This window comes from Notothenia rossii, assembly GCF_949606895.1.
Source record: "Notothenia rossii genome assembly, chromosome: 2".
NCBI classification, from domain to species: Eukaryota; Metazoa; Chordata; class Actinopteri; order Perciformes; family Nototheniidae; genus Notothenia; species Notothenia rossii.
In genome coordinates, this window is record NC_136904.1 from 84444538 (window position 1) to 84456550 (window position 12013).

General features: G+C 40.3%; 1 protein-coding gene across 1 annotated transcript in view; it reads left to right on the top strand.

Annotated features, from left to right (window-relative positions):
* Positions 1-11693, top strand: part of nalcn (sodium leak channel, non-selective) — a 65422-nt gene extending 53729 nt beyond the window's left edge. Inside the window, exons 29-46 of the mRNA XM_079666162.1 lie at positions 1145-1249; positions 1799-1905; positions 2001-2121; positions 2239-2337; positions 2544-2637; positions 4277-4383; positions 4519-4593; positions 4700-4819; positions 4923-4991; positions 5090-5238; positions 5368-5461; positions 5902-6034; positions 7024-7139; positions 8459-8616; positions 9519-9669; positions 9795-9944; positions 10080-10197; positions 10815-11693. Of these exons, the coding sequence (XP_079522288.1) occupies positions 1145-1249; positions 1799-1905; positions 2001-2121; positions 2239-2337; positions 2544-2637; positions 4277-4383; positions 4519-4593; positions 4700-4819; positions 4923-4991; positions 5090-5238; positions 5368-5461; positions 5902-6034; positions 7024-7139; positions 8459-8616; positions 9519-9669; positions 9795-9944; positions 10080-10197; positions 10815-10957 (2109 nt within the window). The 3' untranslated portion in view covers positions 10958-11693. The remainder of the gene's footprint in view (positions 1-1144; positions 1250-1798; positions 1906-2000; positions 2122-2238; positions 2338-2543; positions 2638-4276; positions 4384-4518; positions 4594-4699; positions 4820-4922; positions 4992-5089; positions 5239-5367; positions 5462-5901; positions 6035-7023; positions 7140-8458; positions 8617-9518; positions 9670-9794; positions 9945-10079; positions 10198-10814) is intronic.
* Positions 11694-12013: the final 320 nt, after the last annotated feature.

A 12013-nucleotide genomic window follows, 5' to 3' on the forward strand; every position in this document is an offset into this window, starting at 1 on the left:
CGGGGGGTGGCGCAGTCCGCCACTGGCTCTGTGTGTGTGTTCTGAGTGTTTGTTTCCCTATAAAAAAAGCTGCGGGGGAAGCAGGTACTCTGCGAGTCACGGACATTAATTCATAGATCAAAGCAGACTGGTTTACAAACTCTCCTGTTTTACCAATCCTGTGCTTAAACCAATAGCTCTACACCCCTGGCCGAAATGTCCATAAAATTAAGTCTGACTTCAAAATATAGTCTATCTCAAATAATGTATGCTCTGTCATTTCCCCACGTAAACAGAACAGTCTGCAATGAAATGGTTGTCTAATGTGTGTTCCACTTCCTCCTTGGTGCATCGGTAACTTTCTCCAAGAAAAATTAGGTCAGGAAAACGGATTTGTTTCTCGTGCGCACGAGAAACAAATCCGTTTTCCTGACTTTATTTTTTTTCTCTCTCCATTTTTTTTTTTTCCATGTCCCTTTAGGGGCTCCGTACAATATTACAATATTACAATATTTAGATTTTAGAAGCGAGATTTATGTTAATAATTCAAAAAAACAATGTTCTCTATTGATATGCACTGCTGACATTTGCAGATACATTTGCATGAAAATAGCTCAGTCTTGTCCATCTTTTGCTTACTTCTGACCACTCAATCAAGACAAAAATTAAAGAAATTATTTGAAACATACCTGTGTTTCCATTGTCTAGCAGGTAGTTTATTTCTTGGACTTCGGTGCAGTATTTTATTAAACTTCCAATGAAGATGCTTGAATCCAATACTTTAAAACTGTAAAAATATTTATAAAAAAATATATATTTTTGAAAATGTCCGGCAGTAAAAGGTTTATGATTTGTAGTACATGGCTTAAAACATGTAAAAATACAACCGGAATTTGTACACTAGCATCTTATTCCTCTTTATTGGATTCTGCTGATGTTGCACATTCCTGGCCATTTCTGGGTTTTGATTACCTTTTGCTTTGCCTACCTGTGATGTTATTATATTATCAGAAGCCTCCAGTAATTACTGATTCTCCCCAGGTCTGACTTGGATTTTCACATCAGAAGTCTCTACATGTTGCTGTCTGACATCCTTATCCTACTCTCTAATCTCACAGGCTTATAATTATGTTTAACCTTAAACTCTTGATCGATTCTCTTGCAGGTTTCCATTCTGCTCCTCACACTGATGCTGGTGTTCGCAAGCTTTGGAGTTCAACTGTTCGCCGGAAAGCTTGCAAAGTGCAACGACCCCCATATCCATGTTCGGGTATAGCAAGAAACATAATCTCCTCACTAAACCCCCCTCTCATTGTACGCTCCCCGCTGAGGAAATACAAGGGATATCCAAGTCAAATCAATATTCCAGTGGTTCCTTTTATATACGGTACTCCTTTTAGTATGTGCCATATATTATTATATAGAAAACCACTTAGAGATGTTTAACAGTATAAGGCTCAATCAAGTCTCTACATGTTATTTTTTATTTTGGCTATTGTTCCTACTAATAATAACATCATTGTACTCACCAAGATTTATGTTGAGAAATTGTATTTTATCCATTAACTTATACATCAATAAAGAAACATATAACTTTTCAAATATTATGACTTTTGAATTGTCTAAGATGAGGGCTTCTTATTAACGCCACTTATGAATAATTAAAAAATACTGTCCAGTGTTATTGTTATATTATAAGATGGTTTGTTGCTAAATTAATTGTTTAAGTTTTAATACAACTTTTATCGTAAAGCACCTCACTAACAGCCACCTGTTTTACTTGTCGTGTGTTTCCTGTAAACTGTGCTGTTGATAATAGGACGATTGCCACGGTATATTCCGGATAAATGTCAGCGTTTCCAAGAACCTCAACTTGAAGCTAAGGCCTGGAGAGAAGAAGCCCGGTTTCTGGGTACCAAGAGTCTGGTATGACTTATTGCTTCTTTTTCTTTTATTAATGCCTGATTTATGGTTGTTTTTCTTCAGCCAGTGATTGATGTGTCCCCTCTGTCCTTCCCCAGGGCCAACCCTCGTAATTTTAACTTTGACAATGTGGGAAATGCCATGTTGGCTCTGTTTGAAGTGCTGTCCCTCAAAGGCTGGGTGGAGGTCCGAGATGTCATAATTCACAGAGTTGGACCGGTACTCAACCTCTTGTTACTTTTGACTTTTAAATCACCGCCATCAAAGAGCTCTTTTTACCTCTGACTTCTATTTTATAAGAATACTGTGACAGTTGTAATACCTCTGTTTCTGCAGATCCATGGCATCTACATCCATGTCTTTGTGTTTCTGGGATGCATGATTGGACTCACTCTGTTTGTGGGCGTCGTTATTGCAAACTTCAACGAGAATAAGGTGAGAGGGGTTTATAAAGATACAGATCCGTAGGTTTTCAGATTACTTTGCAGGTGTTTTTTTCTCTTTATGTTTCAGTAACAAGACTAAACAACAAGTCATGAGAGAGTAACGTTGACGCAACAGTTACATTGTATTCATTTTAGACCACCAAGCTAGCAAAAACACCTGCTTCAGTATTCAAAATGTGTGTCTCCCACCACCAGGGCACTGCTCTCCTAACAGTGGACCAAAGGAGATGGGAGGATCTGAAGAGCCGACTGAAAATCGCCCAGCCTCTCCACCTGCCCCCCCGCCCAGGTGCTCACACACAAGATAACAAACAAAGATATACACCAAATGGTTTAAATTCTGTAAAACAAATCAGTGACAGAGTATAATGTTGTATTATTTTTTTATTGTTTTAAGTGTCGGACCCCAGGAAGAGTAGCTTTTGTCGAGAGCAAAAGCTAATGGGGATCCTTAATAAACATAAACATAATAAACATAAACATAATGTAAGCCAAAGTGTGAAAGTCACGTCTTTGTCGTGTTCCCTGATTGATGGTGTGGTGTGCCTATGCATTGTTTAGCAGCACTTTCATGATTAATCCATATTTAATAGTCCTTGTTTTTCATCGAGGATTGATGCCTTGAAGGACTAATCACGACACCCAGATGATGACTAGCAGCAGTAATAAACAAACGGAATAGGAAGACTGATAACGCGGATATACCAGACACTGAATCATAAATGTCACAGCCCTCGTCAGGGAATCTTTCACTGAATGTATCAACATTTTACATGTTCAAATATACTACCAGTTTTCTTCCGCACTGGATATACATTTACAGCTGAGCATGAAAGTTGAATACACTTAAAGTTACAGTTCAAGAGCTAAAAACACTACAACCAATATTTGCCACCGACTCAAACTCTATCTTGCTAGCAATTAAATTGGAACACAGGAATAATGAGCATTTACACTGTTGTTTTTCCTCCTGTGAATAGAGTCATGAGAATAGAGGCATTGCCCTGGAGGCTGTGTGGGAAAACGCTTGTTAGTACAGTTGAGAACTAACAGAAAATCAATGGCTTTAGTTCTAGTAGCAGTGCTGCTGACTCAAGCAGTATCTAGCTGACTTTGATCCACATCCAGAGGCCCTCTGCTCTGGCTCCACTCACTCACTACTGGCAGATCATTACAGCACTGAGGCGGCCTTTACTCCCACGGTTTTAATCAAAGTACTTGCAAGAATTGTTTCTATGCTCTGGAGTCATATTCAATCATGGAGGCTGCCACTGGATGTAACATTCTTAAACGTGCACTTCATGTCCATTAGATATTCAATTTTCTGCTATGATGTGGACACATGGGGACAGTTGACACATGAAATAAGCATACGATTAAGAAAGTGCATTTGAAAGGGGAAATGCCATTTTGGAAAGCTGTAGAGCAGTGATATTCCTCCTGGGGCAAATATAATATAGTAACATTAGGTAAAGTAAGGTTGGCCTTCAGTAATAGCCAATCCCATTAGTTCCATCTCATTCCTTTTTAAAACAAGCTTCAGTTTCCTAATGTGCCCATCTTCTGTTTAAGCTACATTTTTGTTTTAGGAGCTGAAATACAGAGTTGGCCAGTAATGTTACAGTAACTATTAACAATATAAAGGTACATTTTGACTGTGATTGTTAGTTTTTTTTTTTTACCTTTTTCTTGATACAAACCATATATAAATGCATTTGAAGATTTGAACCCTGCGACACAATTGTGTGTAAAAGGAACACACAAACAGTCCATTAGTGCCATCTGCAGGAGAATAAGGGGTACCACCACAAAATAAAGCATCAGCTGACTTTTCAGATTTATGAATTTGATCACTTACTCTGTCAAAGAGTCCCATGCTGACTGAATGTTAATGCTGGAAATGTTCTTGTCTTTTATCTGCTTGACAGAAAACGGGGGGTTTCGGGCCAAGATGTATGACATCACTCAACACCCCTTCTTTAAACGGGGCATTGCTGTTCTGGTGCTGGCACAGTCGGTGCTTCTCTCAGTCAAGGTAATGCCTCATGTCATTATATTATGTAAATGTGTTATTCACTTTTCCTTTTTTCTATGACTGATGTATTTTGAATGACAAGTTTAAGCAAGCTGCCAAACACATATAATATGTGTTCATCTGCTTTTGTTACAGTGGGATGTTAAAGGTGACGCAACATTTCCCCTTGCCACCTTGTCAGTGGTCTTCACCCTTATTTTTGTACTGGAGGTGAGCTTTTTTTTCTACTCATACATCCGTTTTAACGTTTGACCATACTTGCGTCCTCTGGGAATAGATGTCTGTCTGATGACTTTGTGTTGCCGTGGTTACCCAGGTGACCATGAAGCTGATAGCCATGTCTCCAGCGGGTTACTGGCAGAGCAGAAGGAATCGCTATGACCTGCTGGTCACAGTGTTGGGCGTCATCTGGATAGTCCTGCACTTTTCCTTACTGGTTAGACAAATTGCTGTCACATTAACGGAACATTCAAAACATTTAATCAATGTTAAGTATTTTAGCTAATACTACACAAATAACTAATTATTTCCCCCTCTAGAATGCATACACCTACATGATGGGCACATGTGTGATCGTCTTCAGATTCTTTACAATATGTGGGAAGCATGTAAGCATTTTATCAAATACAACTCCAAAAAATAATGTGTATTTTATCAACAAAAATATACTAATAAAAATGTGTGCCTGTGTGTGTGATAAATAAAGGTGACTCTGAAGATGCTGCTGTTGACGGTGGTGGTCAGCATGTACAAGAGCTTCTTCATTATCGTGGGCATGTTCCTCCTCCTCCTCTGCTACGCATTTGCTGGCGTTGTGCTTTTTGGCACTGTCAAATATGGAGAGAACATTAACCGGTAAAGATGGATCTTCTGTTTATCGACCAGACCCTCATTCTGCTTGTTCCCCCTGAAGAGCACTACATGCTGTATGCAGTAGATCAAGTCAAACTAGTCCTTATCTGATGCTGTCTTCCCTCATCGCAGGCATGCCAACTTCTCCACAGCTGGGAAGGCTATCACCGTTCTCTTCCGTATTGTCACAGGGGAAGATTGGAACAAAATCATGCACGACTGTATGGTAAGATGAGCTGTAGATCCAGCACACAAACCCACACACACATGAGCAAACCATTCATTCCCAATAATGAACAAAGCTGTAAATTGTTAACGTTATATGTTGCGATGCAAAGGTCGCTTCACCTCAATTTTCTGCCGCTACCTCAATACAATGGGGGCCAATAGATGTTTCTATATTGTTCTCACAGCTAAAATAAAATACAGTTACTCTGGTTACTCCCAGTTGTACATCAAATGTGAGATACTCCACAGACCGCACTGTCAGCAGTTTCCCCCATAACTACTCTTTAGCAAAGTAATAACCCAAAACTGCTGACATGGCTGTCTGCATGGCAATATGTATCACTCTATGTTTCTGTTGTAACTTTGGTGAACCAAACCATTTACTGTGACACTCAGGAAGCATTTGTTATGATTTATGTTTTATTTCCCTGTCCCCAGGTGCAGGCCCCGTTCTGCACCCCCGATAAACATCGCTACTGGGAGACTGACTGTGGAAACTACGCTGGAGCGCTTATCTATTTCTGCTCTTTCTACGTCATTATAGCCTACATCATGCTCAACCTACTCGTAGGTCAGTGTGTGTAGATTGATATCATTTTAAGGCCTTTGAACACCAGGAAAAGCGCTATATAAATGTCATGTATTATTATTATTATTATTATTATTATTTTGTGCACCAAATCAGTTTACCCCCATATTATCGGGCCTTGCATTCAACTTGGGCACAAAACTGTGTGCCTGTCTGAAAGCAATTCAAAAGGATGACAAACTTCTGGAAGCAAACAAACAGCAAGGGCTCTATTTCATACGGCTTTTTATTGCGCAAGACTGCAGCTCATAAAACACAGTTGTGGGGTTTGTCATCTCTCCAAAGAGACAATAAAAAGTTTCTCCAGAGAGTATAATGTAGTTTATTGCAGCTTATTATCAACGCAATGATCAAACTCTATCATGCAGAAATGATTATTTTGTTCTAACGTCAGAGGCCATCATAGGAAGAGGGAGAGAGGCAGAATGACATGGAAGAAAATCATATTCTATAGAGTCTATTATTTGGTTTTGTGGACTGTATCTGAATATAACTCTTTTGTGGAAATCTTGTCTGGAAAGACACAGATGGTGACTCATAAGTTAACCCTCAGATACTTTTTACAATAAGAGAGCACCTTTTATAAAGATCACTTTCTTTACAAAAAAATATCTTAAGGTCACACACAAAAGAAGCAAAAGATGATAAAAGCAAGAAGAGCTCGAGTGATTGTTGTATGAATGAAACTAGGCTGGAGAATCGAGTGGAAAAAACGGTGTGAAATGAATTATCCTTTTCTTAGTCTCTTATCAGCTTTATCATTGAAAAAGTCTGGGTTTCAATCAAGACATTATTGTGAAACATCCATTTAGTCTCAGACTCATGGCATCATAAAGACATTTAGAGCTATAAAGGGCGACAGAACATTTAGCATCCATTGTTATACTATTGCGGGTTATGCAGTTTAAAATGAAATGCTATCATTGAATATTTGCATCCGTGAGCATTAATATATTTTGCTTTTGCTGCAGCCATCATCGTGGAGAACTTCTCTCTGTTCTACTCCACTGAGGAGGACCAGCTGCTGAGCTATAATGACCTGAGGCACTTCCAAATCATCTGGAACATGGTGGATGACAAACGGGAGGTGAGAGATGTGCTATAGGACACCGCAGAGGAGACAGGGTGGTGATCATATGGCTTGGAGCACAGGATAATATAGAGAGAAAATAAAAGCAGGATGATTGCTAATGAGTAAGGCTGAAGGGAATGAAGTGTGGCATTGAGAGATAGGAGTAAAAGTAATTATAACAGTGGGTGCTGGATTAAAAAGGTAGGCCCCCTTTCATTCATCCATAATGTCATCCGGAAGTACCGTAGGCTTTTCTGATGAATTATTTGTGGAAGCATGTACACTTATAACATACAGAGCAATATGTATCTTAGTCACTATGTAACTATGGTCTGATATCCCATAACCAATGCATGAAAATAACTAAACCTCAAGGACAAAATAAAACAGGAAATGATTGAAAAATAATAGTCACATGTCATGCTTTTCCGGTTATTACCCGTCTCCTTGTGTGTTTATGAAGGTTTTTCTGCATGTAAACGGTCTGCCGAGTCAAAACCCTCAAAGTACACCCTGTAGCGAGTAAAACTCTAACACAGAAAAGACCTCCCCAAAACACCTCGTTGGAGATACGTCACTGTCCATTGATTCTTCCGGGTAACTCATGATGTCATGCGTTACCCGGAACCAAATGGACCAATCCGTGGAGCCGTTACGTTAAGCCCCCGCTGATTGGTCCAAATTGACCAATCCACGGACTTCCTCACACACACACTCAGTGCATGCAGCTCTGCTGATCTCTCCTCCCTGGCTGCAGGCTGATAACAGAGAGTTTGGATCGCGGCGAAATTCTCTCTGCAGACCCATTCTCACAGCGTTTATCAACCTTTTTCTTACTCAATATCAAGCCACACTTATTGTTTTTACTTCGGCTGTGACTTTGTGTGTGCTCAGGGTGAGTTTGGCTGTGTTTCGCTATGTATCGCTAAACAAGGAAACAACACCTCCACGGAGCTTAGCGCGATTTACAACGTGAACCAACCAATCAGAGCACACTGTGCTCACAGGGGGTGGGGGCTGGAGCTATTGGAGCTACAACGAGCCGTTAAAGGCAGAGAGTGAAATTCAGTGAATACACGTAGTTTACAGAGATGCTGTATGAGAAATCAATGTGAGTTTGGAAAATTGCACAATATAAATCTATTCTAGTAGACCTCAACAATGGAATTATGATCAGTGGAAATGGCCATGAAATGGGACCTTTAACATAAATCTAAAAGTATATTTAGAATGTAATGTAATGTATTTTTTGGTAAATAAAAAATATGCAGCATTATAGACTTGAATCAGGCCACTGCCTTGAATAACCCAATTGTTTCATGATGTTTCCCCAGGGTTTGATCCCCACATCCAAAGTGAAGTTCCTGCTTCGACTGCTCCGAGGCCGGCTGGAGGTGGACCTGGACAAAGACAAGCTGCTGTTCAAACACATGTGCTATGAGATGGAGCGCCTGCACAGTGGAGGGGACGTGACCTTCCATGATGTGCTCAGGTGACAATGCAACACCACAACCACCTGACGTAGATACAGTGTAGAAGTGTTTAAGGCCAACCCACGAAGATAACCCAATGTAACGACAATATCAGGCGCCAACCCACTGCTGTGTAAAGTGAAGCCTATGTTGAATTAAAAATCTTAAAATGGCTTTCTTTGTAATATGACGCAGGAGGCAAATCCACTAATTACTTAATCAATTGTCTTACATACAAATTGATGTTCATTTAGCACATTTTTGATCTACTTAGAGTAAAATAGACAATAAAGCAGTGTATGTATCTTGTGATTGACACAAATCTACCTCAGTGTTTTCCAGTGTCACTGCTGCTTACAAAAAAAAGAGAATACGGCAAAAGCCATTAAAACTGTAGTCCACAAACCAATGATTGATATCACAGTGACTGCAACCACTTCTTATTCAGAGTCTATGGCTAATACTGAGCAGTACACTCGTACCCTCCTTCACTGAATGTTTTCAATGACATATTACAGTAACTCTCTACTAGTCACGTTTTTTAATGTACATTTATACCTATTTTATCCATATATAATGGTCCACATTTTTTTTAAAAACACGGAGAAAACCTGCTTCTAAAGAGAAATGGAGACTGATTTTCTTCACTATCTTGATTGCCCCTGGAAAAAAATAATTTAGGGTTTTAAAGTGTAGCGTTAGTCATATCAAATCCAATCATTTTAGGCTTTAGAAGTGTTCTTGTTGGTTTAGTGCTGCTTCTGTTCACTTGTGATTTCCACAGCTTTACATGTGTAAGTAGTGTTTACGCTTTAAGGCGCCGATAATCTTTGATTTTAGAAAAGCATAACTAATTCCACTAAATATGTCCCTCTTTTGGCTGTATGTCTGTGTGTGTGGGGTGTGTTGTGTGTGTGTACAGCATGCTGTCTTATCGCTCAGTGGACATTAGAAAGTCTCTCCAGCTGGAGGAGCTGTTGGCCAGGGAACAGTTGGAGTACACCATTGAAGAAGAGGTTGCCAAGCAGACCATTCGCATGTGGCTCAAGAAATGCTTGAAGCGCATCCGGGCGGTAAGTCTCTCAACAGAAATCACACAAATATGAACTCGTTCCCAGGGGAAGTTCCAAAAAAACCACATGTACAGTCCGCCGTACAGCATCACACACTGACCACATATGTCCGTATGCCCTTGCAGAAGCAGCAGCAGTCGTGTAGCATCATCCACAGCCTGAGAGAGAGCCAGCAGCAGGAGCTCAGCCGCTTCCTCAACCCCCCCAGCATAGAGACCACCTTGCCGAGTGAAGACCACAATACCAACAACCCGGACAACCCCTCGCAGCCTGAGGTAAAGCCCCACATGCATAGCAGCCCTGTTTACACACTCACACATGCTCACAGCTTGATGTACAGCAAGCGCATCATATAACCTGCAGGTGTGCGCTCGCAGTGGTGTAACAAAGCATATCTCTGCTTTGTTTAGATGAGTGGTCTCCAGCAGCTGCTGAGCCCCACGTTGTCAGACAGAGGAGGATACAGGCAGGACTCTTCAGACCTGGGGAGACCTCAGAGGAAGCTGGGACAGTGGCGGCTGCCTGCAGGTGTGTATTGAGCTTCATACTGTCTATTGCAAGCAACTCAGAGAATGTTTTGTTAAAGGGAACTGGAGCGAAGCTTTATGTGACCTTATATTACATTACATGTTAGACACTTTTATCCAAAGCGAGTTACATACTCAATACTGTGGACAATCCCCACTGGAGCAATTTGGGGTGAAGTGTCTTGCCCAGGGACACAACGACATGCTGACTGCAGTGGGGTTTGAACCTTTTTTGACCCCTGATCCGAACACCAACGCACAACCCACTGCACCACATGCCTCCCACAGAGAGGGGATTTTTAAACAGGTCACTTAAAAACAAACTCTAATATATGGCAAGGGCCCTCTAGTATTTACTTGAACTTCTTTGATATATTCTTTTATTTTTATTTCCCATTCTCACTTTAACTTTTGATGTATATATATATTTGTTATCGTGTTTTAATAATGTTCTTATGTATCTTATATTCCAAAGTGGAGCAACTGTTACACAACTTATTTCTCCCAGGATAAATAAAGAATTCTGATTCTGAGAGGGGAAAAAAGAATACTTAAGTTGACATGACAGGACAATTTCCGACTGTGTAATCTCTGTTATTTGTGTTTGTTGTGTGTCAGGTCGCACGAGTGTCAAGTCCATAGTGTGCAAGATGAATCCTGTCAACGATGAGGCTTCTTCAGGGTCGGAGGTGAAGAAGTGGTGGACCCGTCAGCTGACTGTGGAGAGCGACGAGAGCAGCGACGACCTCATCGACATTTAAGGAAGAGGTGCAGCCTATCCTGCGGCTTTCTTCAGATGAGACGGGAAGCTTGCTGGCTGACTCAAGTCGTTTCATTTCCTCTTGCTCTCCCCTCAAAACAACACTTTTTCGAGTGTGTTTTTATCAGAGCTCTCCAAAAAGTATGGTCGGCTGTGCGTGCAGATACGGCCGCTGAGGAGCCTTTTTGACATGCAGGGAGGATTTTGTACCTCCATGTTAGGTATTACTTTTCCTCTGTGATTTCCACTCATTAAGAATGCTGAGGTTTTCTACGCAGGCACACATGGTGTTATGGCGGCCTGAGACACGAAAGGACATGTTGCATTCATGAAACAAACCAAGCTGCTGCTCTAAACGTTTTCTACTGTTCTGCTGTTTCATGTAAACTCTTCGGTAAATCCGGTAATCACGTTGGTGCAGCTACAATAATGTGTGTTGTCCTATCATGTCAATGCTTTCTCTCTGTCTTTCTGTTTTACTCCATGTTTCTGATAATGTCTCTTCTGGTCTTCAGTATTACTCTTATAAATATCAATTTTCTTACAGTCACTTTATACTTGTTCGTAGACCAAACACATTAAAGCAACTTCTAGATTTACGACTGTGAATGTAATTAAAAGTCAAATCTATCTTCTATGTATTTGTGAAGGTCAAAACATGAAATATTTTGTAAATTATTATAAATCTATTATACAAATATTCTAATAAAAGCCTATACAGGCATTTATGAGCGAAATAGTGGTCGGATTTGATTTCCTTTACATATCAAACTTTGAGCAGACACTTCACAATCCACACTTCATTATACAAAAAATTGAGTTCAATCCCAACTGATGCTGAACACAAACACAGTTTTCATCCAAAATATTGAACTATATGGTTAAAACTGTTTTCCCGGTAAAAGTTCGGCTCTAGTACAAAACATAAATCTTGTGCTAAATGTTTACGTCCCTACATGCAGTTTATAGATCATACAGCATTCTGTGTGTCCCGCGCTGTATTAAAAACTGGTCCTTTGGTCACCAGTAAGTCCTTTAGAAATCACGTGACTTCACT